The sequence below is a fragment of the Dendrobates tinctorius genome, unplaced genomic scaffold (assembly GCF_039654945.1).
Source record: "Dendrobates tinctorius isolate UK_male_01 unplaced genomic scaffold, ASM3965494v1 ptg000028l, whole genome shotgun sequence".
Lineage (NCBI taxonomy): Eukaryota > Metazoa > Chordata > Amphibia > Anura > Dendrobatidae > Dendrobates > Dendrobates tinctorius.
The window spans coordinates 24,374,564-24,387,416 of record NW_027361696.1 but is presented as its reverse complement, the minus strand read 5'-3'; the positions used below and the strand labels follow the sequence as shown (position 1 = coordinate 24,387,416).

At 43.7% G+C, this 12,853-nt stretch overlaps 1 protein-coding gene across 1 annotated transcript in view; it reads left to right on the top strand.

Annotated features, from left to right (window-relative positions):
• The first annotated feature begins 204 nt into the window (after nt 1-204).
• Nucleotides 205-12,853, top strand: part of LOC141085220 (uncharacterized) — a 47,988-nt gene continuing 35,339 nt past the window's right edge. Inside the window, exons 1-2 of the mRNA XM_073570473.1 lie at nt 205-435; nt 1,866-1,914. Coding sequence (XP_073426574.1) covers nt 220-435; nt 1,866-1,914 — 265 coding nt within the window. The 5' untranslated portion in view covers nt 205-219. The remainder of the gene's footprint in view (nt 436-1,865; nt 1,915-12,853) is intronic.

Sequence of the window (12,853 nt, the reverse complement as noted above, 5' to 3'; positions counted from 1 at the left end):
GCAGACAGTATCACACAGGAGAGGATTAGATACACGGCTCAGCAGACAATTTCTCACGAGAGGATTAGATACATGACTCAGTAGTCAGTATCACACAGGATAGGATTAGATACACAGCTCAGCCGCACACTGTCCCTGGTTACACTGTTGGTCTGAATGTTGGTGGCTTTTCTTGCTCGCTGTGTTCCAGCCTTCCTCACAGAGGATTAGTCATGTAGGATGTGGCGAGTGGAGGAAATTGCTCACGGCGGTACTTCCTCTAATGTTAGACGCGAAAGTTTCACGTGTTCAGAGCTCATTCTTCTCATCCTCTCTGTATATTCCCCTCCGAGCACCGTCACCCCACTAATCACAGCTCTCAGGTTACTCGGGGCCCCAGCACATCTGGACGAGTCCATCATGATTTCCTACATGCAAAATCCATGCATCAATAAGGTAAGAAACCAGCAGATGGAAACAAAGGCGACGGATACAAAGATGGAAACAATGTAACATTACTGCTCTTCTGCTTCAGTCTTAGACCTGTTTCGCACATCAGTTTTTTTGTGACAGTTAAAATCCGCCAAAATGGCGGAAAGCGGATCTGTTGCTAACTGATGTGAACGGATGCCACCGGACCGTTATTTTGACGAGAGAGAGAATTTTTTCTGTCCACCAGAAATGATTTCAGGGTTAAATCACCGGCTGACTTCATTCCTCCGGGCATGCGCACTATAAAATGCGGATCCTGCTGAATTAAAAAAACCTTGCATGGTCCGTCCAGGCATGTCGGCGGGCGCAAAAAAATTGACGGATCCGCAAAAGAACGGATCCAACGGATTGCCATCCATCAAGATCCGCCGGTAATGCAAATCAATGGGGAAAAAAATGGATCCGCCAAAAAAAATGGAGGATTTTTTTTTTTTTTGCAAAACGACGGATTTTGACTGATGGTCAAAAACGGAAGTGTGAAACAGGCCTTAAAGAGAAACACAGAAAGCACTTACATACTAGTGACAGGGACTTTCAGGGGGCTGAAGAGGTAAGCTCCACCCCCCTGACTCTTTACAGATGACATCTGTGGTTTCTAGGGTGCGGTGGCACGTACCACGAGATCTCAGGGAGTTTTGGTGTTTTATCGTGTCAGATTCCATTGTCTAGAATTTCTAGTTGTTATTTCCAATATTTGTGCTTGCTGTCAATGAATTGAACGCAACCTTGCATATTTACCGAGGATGTAAATCTACCCTCTGACGGCTCAGATATCTGTACAGTAATGATTGCATGGCGAGGACAGCCTGGTCGTCTTCTGGAGAGAAACACTGATGATTTCCATTAAATTGCAGCAAGCAGAGATATTGAAAATGCTAATGAATTGATACAAGTTAGACATTCTTTAGAAAAGGGCATAATTAATGGAAACCATGACACTTTGCCGGATCCAGGCGTCCAGCTAGGTGCCAGGTGGGGACCCAGAAAGCCCTTTTGCATTAACCAGCTAGAAAACTAGGGCCAGGTAATAGAAAACCTGGCTACCTGGATCCAAAACACCAATGGCGGCCGATAGAACCTACCGATGTTCATCGGAGTCCGTCAGCAATGTGGACAGGATCTAAAAAGGAGGCTTTAAATGTAGATGTGTACACTAGGAATCCACAATGAGATCTGACAACAGCAGCCCATCTGATTGCTGACGGTTTCCAGGTGATAAGTGCAGTGAAGAACAAAAATTACAAAATGTATTTCATTGACTATATAGTGCAGATATTCATAAATGGTGGAGCTTCTCCTGCCGTCCCCCACAAATATGGACCTCAATAAGGGACACAAAGGGTGAATCTGCCCCACAGTTGTAGTATTGGTGTAATTCTCTTCTTCCTCATCAGAGCTTCCCTGGGCTGCTGCTCCTTATTCTCATCCTCCCAGGATCACCAGGTAAGATGTCAGGATGTTCTTAAGTATATGCCCCAAAAGGGAGTTAATAAAGTTTCTTAGGTTTTCTTACTTTAGTATCAAACTTTGAACTTTTTCTGAGCTACGATAGATACAATTATAACAAACCCTCAGCTGTGAGATTTGCTCAGTTTATGCACTGCTTTTAGCCTCAGATTGTAAAGAAGGAGAATAACAAACTTTATATAGCGCCAACATATTCCGCAGTGCTTTACAGCTCATGTGCTTATTTTTTCACAGCAAGCAGAGACATTGAAAATGGTGAGAAGTTAATATTCAATGTTTGGTAGAAACTTGCAGAACTTCTCATTATGTAAAGACTAGCTTGGCCCATGTGAAATTTTCACACATTGGTCATCGGTAGAGTTGAGCGAAACGGGTCGAAAAAATTCAAAAGTCGCCGACTTTCGCCAAAGTCAGGTTTCATGAAACGAAACCTGACCTTAGTGTGAGGTCGGCCACGAGGTCGGTGACTTTAGTGCCAAAGTCGCGTTTCAAAAGATGCTTTAGCGCCCTTTTTCAGCCAATCAGGAAGAACGGACACTGTGGGCAACGTGATGACATAGGCAGCGGTCACCACCATCTTGGAGAAGGGCATGCAAGTGATTGGCTTGCTTTATGGGGCATCACAGGGGGTATAAAAGGGCGTGCACGCCGACCGCCATGTTACTCATGCTGATCTCAGAATAGGGAGAGCTGCTGCTGCTGCTGATTCTGTAGGGAGAGCGTTAGGAAGGCAAAATGAAAAAAAAAACTGCTTCTGCTGCTAGCGCTTTTCACTGTAGTTACTGTGCAGTGAAAGGTGAAGATTTTTGCTTTTGTGCAGCAGCACTGGTGGTGATTAGCCTGCCTTTTAAGGCTAGCTGCATTGCTGTGTGCACACTGGTGTTCAAACTGCTTTTTTAAAAGCACTCCAAATTGTATTGTTTTGTCCTGGTGAGGTACTGAGCGTTCATTGTTTCACGCACCGTACAGCGGTGTACGCTCCTCACACAGTACTGTGTAACGGCTGTTATCACGGCCAAATTGAAGCTATCTAAGTGTGTGACTCTGTAAGGAAAAGCCGAGGAGTTTGTCCGTTCTTACAGACCTACACCTTATAGTTTTGTCCGTTTTTCAGTTTAGTATATTTGCTGTTTGATTACATTCAAAACTAGAGAGAGACAGCGTGTGTCAGTCCGTATACAAAAACACGGAGCTTGACAATTTTACATACACCGTACAGCGGTGTACGTGTACGCTCCTCTCACAGTACCGTGTAACGGCTGTTATCACGGCCAAATTGAAGCTAAGTGTGTGACTCTGTAAGGAAATGCCGAGGAGTTTGTCCGTTCTTACAGACCTAGACTCTAGGGAGATTCCAATTCTGCCCAATTCTATATACACCTTGTAGTTTGTCATACACTAGGCAATTTCTGCCTGTCACATTGCGGTGTAATATAAACAGGGCCTGACAGAATCCAACTGTGTCCTGAAGTCTAGAGAGATTCAAATTCTCCCCACTACTATATACACCTTTCTTACACCATCCAGAATCTGCCTGTCACATTGCGGTGTAATATAAACAGAGCCTGACAGAATCCAACTGCATCCTGAAGTCTAGAGAGATTCAAATTCTCCCCACTAATATATACACCTTTCTTACACCATCCAGAATCTGCCTGTCACATTGCAGTGCAATATAAACTGGGCCTGACAGAATCCAACTGTGTCCTAAAGTCTAGAGAGATTCAAATTCTCCCCACTACTATATACACCTTGTACCTTGTTTTACAGTACCATATAGTTGGTGATTTTTTGGGTATATTTTCCCCAAAAATGAGGAAGTGTGGTGGAAGAGTCCGTGGAAGTGAGCGGGGGTTGGCAGCTGGTAATGATGGTGTTGGTGTTTGGTGGTGGATCTGCTGGTAGTGGCAAAAGCAAAATAGCACCTAATGCAGGAGGTGTTGAGCCTGCGTCATCGTCTGGCTCCACAAGGCCTCGAAGGCTCCCTTTTCTGGGAGTAGGTAAACCGCTTTTAAAGCCGGAGCTTCAAGAACAAGTTTTGGCTTACATTGCTGACTCAGCCTCCAGCTCTATCGCCTCCTCTTCTGAAGTTTTAAAAAATAAAAGCACTGAGTCGTCATTGGAGGCTCATGGTCATGAACCACACCTTTCCTTGTGTCCTTCACCCCAACCAAAATTGAAGGATGCGGCAGGCCACACTACAGTTTACTCCATAGAGCTGTTTTCACATACCATGCCTGGGTTATCAAGTCAAATCGTGAAATACCCTGGCCAAGATGATCTGACATGGAGTGCACTGATGCACAGCCACTGATAGATGATGACTAGAGTTGAGCGATACCATCCGATACTTCAAAGTATCGTATCGGATGGTATCGGCCGATCTTTAAAAAAAGTATCGGTATCGCCGATTCCGATACCGGAAGTCCCATTCAAGTCTATGGGACTTCCGGTATCGGAATAAGAAAAACCCTTTCCTGCCCTTGTACAGCCTCTCTGGGGTCTGTACGGGCCTTTCGGGGGGCTGTGCCGGCCTGCCAGGGGGTCTGTGCAGGCTCCGGTGGTCTGTGCCGGCCTGCCGGTGGTCTGTGCAGGCTCCGGGGGGCTGTGCCGGCCTGCCGGGGGGCTGTGCCGGCCTGCCAGGGGGTCTGTGCAGGCTCCGGTGGTCTGTGCCGGCCTGCCGGTGGTCTGTGCAGGCTCCGGGGGGCTGTGCCGGCCTGCCGGGGGGCTGTGCCGGCCTGCCGGGGGGCTGTGCAGGCTCCGGGGGTCTGTGCAGGCATCGTCCGATGGGACTACAAGTCCCATCTGGCGATGCCTGCTACCATGACAGTGATTGACACATTAGCCAATGATGGGACAGTAGTAGTCCCATCATCCGGCTAATGTGTTAAATGTAAAAAAAAAAAAAAAAAAAAATTACATGCTACATTCATACTACATACTACATACATGCTACATTCATACTACATACTACATACATGCTACATTCATACTACATGCAACATACATACTACATATATACTACATGCATGCTACATATATACTACATGCATGCTACATACATACTACATGCTACATGCATGCTACATACATACTACATACATGCTACATATATACTACATACATACTACATATATACTACATGCATGCTACATATATACTACATGCATGCTACATACATACTACATATATACTACATGCATGCTACATACATACTACATGCTACATGCATGCTACATATATACTACATACATGCTACATATATACTACATACATACTACATATATACTACATGCATGCTACATATATACTACATGCATGCTACATACATACTACATATATACTACATGCATGCTACATACATACTACATGCTACATGCATGCTACATATATACTACATACATGCTACATATATACTACATACATACTACATATATACTACATGCATGCTACATACATACTACATATATACTACATGCATGCTACATACATACTACATGCTACATGCATGCTACATACATACTACATACATGCTACATATATACTACATACATACTACATATATACTACATACATACCACATACATACTACATGCATGCTACATATATACTACATGCATGCTACATACATACTACATATATACTACATGCATGCTACATACATACTACATGCTACATGCATGCTACATACATACTACATGCTACATACATACCACATATATACTACATACATACAATACATTCATACAATACATACATAGACATACAGTACATATAACATAGAGTAACATACTTACCAATACTTGTCACATTGTTCCCCGAAGCCATTGTCGTCTACGGAATAAATATTAACATAACAAACCACAAAAATACTCACCCACGATCCGAAGCAGTCCACGAGTGTGTCCCACGACGATCTTGGGTAGAGAACTGCAGCATCAGCTGATGCTGCCGTTCTCTACGGGCTGCAGGAATCCAATGACGGAAGGTAGGTATCCTTCCGCACTGTATTCCTCCGCCACTTAAAAAAAAAAAAGTCCCTAGTCTCACTTTATGCCATTGCTGTGTGGGAATTTCCCACACAGCAATGGCATAAAGTGAGACTAGGGACTTTTTTTTTTTTAAGTGGCGGAGGAATACAGTGCGGAAGGATACCTACCTTCCGTCATTGGATTCCTGCAGCCCGTAGAGAACGGCAGCATCATCTGATGCTGCAGTTCTCTACCCAAGATCGTCGTGGGACACACTCGTGGACTGCTTCGGATCGTGGGTGAGTATTTTTGTGGTTTGTTATGTTAATATTTATTCCGGAAAGACAATGGCTTCGGGGAACAATGTGACAAGTATTGGTAAGTATGTTACTCTATGTTATATGTACTGTATGTCTATGTATGTATTGTATGAATGTATTGTATGTATGTAGTATATATGTGGTATGTATGTAGCATGTAGTATGTATGTAGTATGTATGTAGCATGCATGTAGCATGTAGTATGTATGTAGCATGCATGTAGTATATATGTAGTATGTATGTAGCATGCATGTAGTATATATGTAGCATGTATGTAGTATGTATGTGGTATGTATGTAGCATGTAGTATATATGTAGCATGCATGTAGTATATATGTAGTATGTATGTAGTATGTATGTAGCATGTATGTAGTATATATGTAGTATGTATGTAGTATATATGTAGCATGTATGTAGTATATATGTAGTATGTATGTAGTATATATGTAGCATGCATGTAGTATATATGTAGTATGTATGTAGTATATATGTAGCATGCATGTAGTATATATGTAGTATGTATGTAGTATATATGTAGCATGTATGTAGTATGTATGTAGCATGCATGTAGCATGTAGTATGTATGTAGCATGCATGTAGTATATATGTAGTATGTATGTAGCATGCATGTAGTATATATGTAGCATGCATGTAGTATGTATGTGGTATGTATGTAGCATGTAGTATATATGTAGCATGCATGTAGTATGTATGTAGTATGTATGTAGTATGTATGTAGCATGCAGTATGTATGTAGTATGTATGTAGTATATATGTAGTATGTATGTAGCATGCATGTAGTATGTATGTAGTATGTATGTAGTATGTATGTAGTATATATGTAGTATGTATGTAGCATGTAGTATGTATGTAGTATTTTTTTTTTTTTTTTTTTTAACATTTAACACATTAGCCGGATGATGGGACTACTACTGTCCCATCATTGGCTAATGTGTCAATCACTGTCATGGTAGCAGGCATCGCCCGATGGGACTTGTAGTCCCATCGGACGATGCTTGCACAGACCCCCGGACATCAGCACAGCCCCCCGGCAGGCCGGCACAGCCCCCCGGCAGGCCGGTACAGACCCCCACAGGGTGCACAGCCCCCCGGCAGGCCGGCACAGCCCCCCGGCAGGCCGGCAGAGACCCCGGGCAGTCCACACAGCCCCCCGGCAGGCCGGCACAGCCCCCCGGCAGGCCGGCAGAGACCCCCGGAAGGCCCGAAATGACGGCGCATCATGATGCGCACACACCGCGCATCATGATGACGTCAGGCCGTCAATCAACTGAACTTCCGATTCCGATGCCGAATTCCGATATTGAAAAAATATCGGAAGTCGGTATCGGAATTCCGATACAGCAAGTATCGGCCGATACCCGATACTTGCGGTATCGGAATGCTCAACACTAATGATGACTTATAGATATGGGACGGACCCCCACTCCATCTTAAAACCACCATAACTACAGTAAACCTAGGCACTAGAATAAACAGACATCACATTATTTTGGTTGTCAAAATGGCCACAGCTTTATTTAAATCACAGGATTAAAACAATCACAGTAGGAGTCAGGTGAAGTGCTAGTACATTGGGATTCACAAGTACTGTGATGTCCCAGCTGTCTGACATACAGAACCAGGCCAGACAGCCATAAAGGGGCGGCATGCACAGGCGTGCCATTCAAGCAGAGCCAGTAAACTTTCAGGGCACCAATGACCCTATTATCCTCACACCTGTGCTTAACCACTGTGCCCGCCCCTGATTGACGTTACCATTGCAACGTCCTTGAGGCTGGCCACCAATGCCGAGCCTGTTCACCACCATGAAGTTTTACATCCTCTATTAGTTAAAATGAGTCCACCTTAACTTGTCTGCAACTTCCACCTGACTCCTAAACGGCCACCAGAGAGGCCATTTGACACCTTAAATGGACTCGACCCCCATCAACCATGCCTAATAAAGCCATCAACCATTTCTACATGCTATGGAAAGACTGTGCACACAAGTAATAAAAAAAAATAAAATTAATCTGTCGGAGCTCTGGAATTTTATCAATGCCATGCTACCAAGTTATGATCGATTATACGGTAACTACAGCAAAATAACAGTTGCTAAACATCCTGCAATGAGGATCCCATAATGGGGAATGTGGAAAGTAAACCATAATTAAGGTCGTAGCTACAATCTGAATACCTGTATAATGACATCTGTCATGCCTCAAAGAACTATTATACTGAATGCATTGTAGCCAGCTCTAATAATTCACCAATTCACAGATTTTAGTTCTAGAAACCACCATTATTTACAGTAGCTGTGCAGTTAAATTTCTTAAACCCACTTACTATCACTACCTGAAAAGTGATGAACATATCAATAGAAAGAAATTATAAATAGGGAGTAATTAAAAACTATACACAATATAACATCAACATTATAAGTAGTAATTTAAATAAACCTAAAGCAGAAAAAGTCTACAAAGGCATTATTAATAACCCTGCCACACCATTGTTAATTGTTTTTCATGCACTTCGCTAATGCACTTGATTACTTTACCCTAGCCGTTCCCACTGGCTCAAGGGCACCGTGAGTAGGCATACTGCCCTTTGTGTTAATGCACTTGATTATACCCTTAGCCGCTCCCACCAGCTCAAGGGCATCAGGAATAGGCATACTGCCCTTTGTGTTAATGCACTAGATTACACCCTTAGCCGCTCCCACCAGCTCAAAGACATCGGGAATGGGCATATTGCCCTTCATGTTAATGCATTTGATTACTTTACCCTTAGTCACTCCCACTGACTCAAGGGCACACAGATTAGGTACATTGCTCTTCAGTTTCATGCACTAGATAACTGCATTGTCCAGACGACAACCTTGAAAGAAACATGGAAAGAAACCTGGTTTGGTCAATATAAACAGTCAAAACCATGCTTCGGCATTCTCAAGTCACATGAAAAAAAGAGAGGGTCCTTGAAGCTATTGATTGTATTGAAAAGCATGCCTACCTTGTTCTCTTCTCCCCTCCAGCTGCTGTTCCTGGCTCAGAGGAGCCTATTCTGTAGGCATGCAAAGTATGATTGCCATAACCCCAGGGACTTTACCCTAACAGGGTCCTATAAAATATAAATGCTTCTGGAGACCAGGGGGCAACCCCCCATACCAGGGGGCCATACCCGAGATGGTTACCCCCTCCACACCAGGGGGCCATACACGAGATGGTTACCCTCCACACCAGGGGCCATACCTGAGATGATTACCCCCTCAAAACCAGGGTGCCATAGCTGAAATGGTTACATTTCCAAACCCAGGGGGGTCAGCGGCCAGTTTATTAATCAACAACAAACATTTACAATAAGTATTAAATACACAATCTTATACAACCTGGGGGGGGGGATTCTTGGAGCCCCAAAAATTCTGGCTAAATATTTGGCAAAAACACTAAGAACTTAAAACTCCACGTTACCCTCAGCCGTAAACCACCAGCTCGAGGGCACCAAACATCCCATTCCGGGAAGTCCAACCACCAAAAGCTCCCTGGTAAAACCCCGTCCAGAGTCGTAACCAAAAGCCAGATCCACCGAAACAATATTTAACTGTCCGGAATTTTAACTTCCAATTCCTTTTCGCTGATTCAGCGTCAACTCCAAGAACCCCACCCCAGAGGTCCATACTTAATATGGTTACCCCTACTGACCAATTTATAAATAACTTCAAGGACCCACTAAAAGGAAAACAAATAACTTTTTTGTTTGTTTGTGTTTAATTTTTAATTCATTTTCTTATTAAAATAAACATAAAATAAACATCAAAGCATAAATAACATTAACACGCTGGGGGGAGTCCTTGAAGCTCCCAAATCTGGTGATTATCAAACATAAAATGTACCAACAATTTCTAACCAACTTCAAGGACCCCCCCAACCACCAGGCTCCAGGTAAACCACTCAGGCCTGTGCTATCCGCCATCTTAAGTAATATAAAATAAGCACTTGGTGGGTATACACCGATCCCTTTTTTTTTTTTTTTTTTTTAATTATCATTCACGCCTTTATTAAAACAAACATACAATAAAACATCAAAGCATAAATAATATTAACATGCTGGTAGGAGTCCTTGAAGCTCCCAAAAATCTGGTGATTACCAAACATAAAGTGAACATAAAATGTACCAACAATTACTCCCAGCCGTTACCCCACCAGCTCGGGAGCACCATAACCACAAGGGTTCCAATGTTCACTTGAATTTCCTGGGGATCCGACAAACCCTTGCCGAAACTCCCCTCCACCTTTCACCAGATCCAGAACCATATTAAATTCCAAAAGGAGGAAAACCATATCCCATTGGATCCCCCAGACCATATTTAACCAACTTCAAGGACCCCTCCAACCGCACAAGATGTGGCATAAGTGAGGGTGAAAACCATGCAGGTTTACAACCAAGGTATATAACAGGTTAATAATGGAAAATATCCCATCATAAGGTCTGGAAATAGACAGAGATGGGCAATGCTGTGTTATATGCTGTAACAATAAATGAGAAGCCGCCTGCTCCTCTACAGCAGTTACAGACTCTAATCACCAGCTGCGCATAAATGGTAAGAAATATGTAGGTCTAATATAAGCTGCCTGCAGCCATAGGTGTGTGAGCAGAAAACTGCAAGTTCTGTATCCCAGTCAGTCACTCTACTACATACAATAGACGAGAGACAGGGCTGAAAAAGGGGCCATGAGGTGTTTTCCAGAGCAATGTGCAGCCTCACACTAGGAGTGCCCACTCACTGCCCGCCATGTGCTGAGTTATTAGTGCCCACTCAAATGTGCTGAGTTACTCCACGATTACTTATTTTACACATGATAAAACATAAACCATTCAGGCCTGTGCTATCCACCATCTTAGGTAATATAAAATAAGCTCTTAGAAGGTATACTCGGATCATGCAACATACGAGGGGGAGGACTAAAGGCAGCAATAGCTACAGAAATCAAGCACTAAGCTGGAAGTCATGTCCAGATTATATGTACAGCCAGGAAAATGACCTGGAGACACAGGATGTCTATACCCAGCATGATCCGTATACAGCAGAGTGAGGAATGATATCATGTATACAGGCCTGTGGTACAGGTTAAGTATACAGCACAGGAATAGAGCCTTTACACATATACCACATATAGTGAGTAACCTGGTTCCACTGGATCTGCACACCCAGCATCAAAGTATGTAACAGAGATGAGGTCACATACAGATCATCAGACTCCATAACTGGGAAGGGGGGTAATCAGCACACAGCAGGGTCAGTATACAGTGCACTGACATGAAGTGCAGCCTCTCATCATCATACATATACCATCCCCCGACTGCTCCTCTCACCAGTGTCTCTAATACATGTGACTGCCCAGCTCCACCATAGTAATGGCAGACACTGTATGTGTCCCTGCTCTGTCCTATCATACATAAACCCAGAACTCATGAAGACTCTGTATAATACAGCAGTAATGTGGTATATCAGAAATGTCTGCAGGGAGGTCACACAAAAGCTGCCTCTGCAATGAGTGAGGGAACATGGCAGCGACATGAATTTCTGAGGTAATCTTGATCCCAGATATGTCAAGGGACTGATACTACCCTAGTACACACTACACCATGTCTGAGGTGAATGCAGAGTAGTATATGAAACATGTCTGCAGGGAGGTCACACAGAAGTTGTCTGACAGTCTGTGAGGAAAATGTAGCATGCACATGAGGGACATGGCAGCTGCATGAATTGCTGAGGTAATATTGATCCCATACATAATGTAGGAGCTGATACTACACTAGTACATGATGTCTGAGGTGAATGTGCTCCTATCATCTGTAATGTGAGGTGATAACCCCAGTATTATGCTCCCTGAAACTGCAGACATGCTTCCTCCTGTTCATCCTGTGCAAGAAAGAGGGAGACACAGATTTCCTGCTCTATATAAGCCCCACCCTCCTCACAGTAACCCACCAGGCACAGACATACTGGGCTTCTTCCTCTGAAAGCAACATCAATCTTGCTTAACATCTATACCACTATACCAAAAAAGCTGCAGGAGTAAAGGTCCACCCATCCCCAAGTCATGTCCTCCTCCGCCTATGGCTCCAGTGGTTCTTTCTGCTGGTGCATTCACTCAGAGCACTACATTGTCCTTGCAGTGTACTGAGCCAGAATCTGACCCTGATGAAACTCAGGTGCCCCTTCCCGCACACTATACCACCTTACATGGTGACACAGAGGAAGGTGCACATGACATTGAAGAGGAGGTGATGGATGACCCAGTTGTTGACCCAGATTGGCATTCATTGGGGGAAGAGGGTGCCGCTGCCAATAGCTCAGAAGAGGAGGAGGAGCATCCGCAGCAGGCATCGACATCGCAACAGCTGTTATCTGGCAGGCCCGGAGCAGTCCAAAAACAGGTTACAAAAACCAAAAGAGTTGCAGGACAGCTTGACCAGACGGTCAAAATAGCACAGCGTGCAAGGCCTCAAAATGTCTTCCATAGTAGGAAGAGTGCAGTGTGGCACTTTTTTGAATAAATTCCTAATGATCAGGCAAAGGTTATCTATAAGAAGTGTGCAAAGACCTTTAGCCAAGGGAAAAAT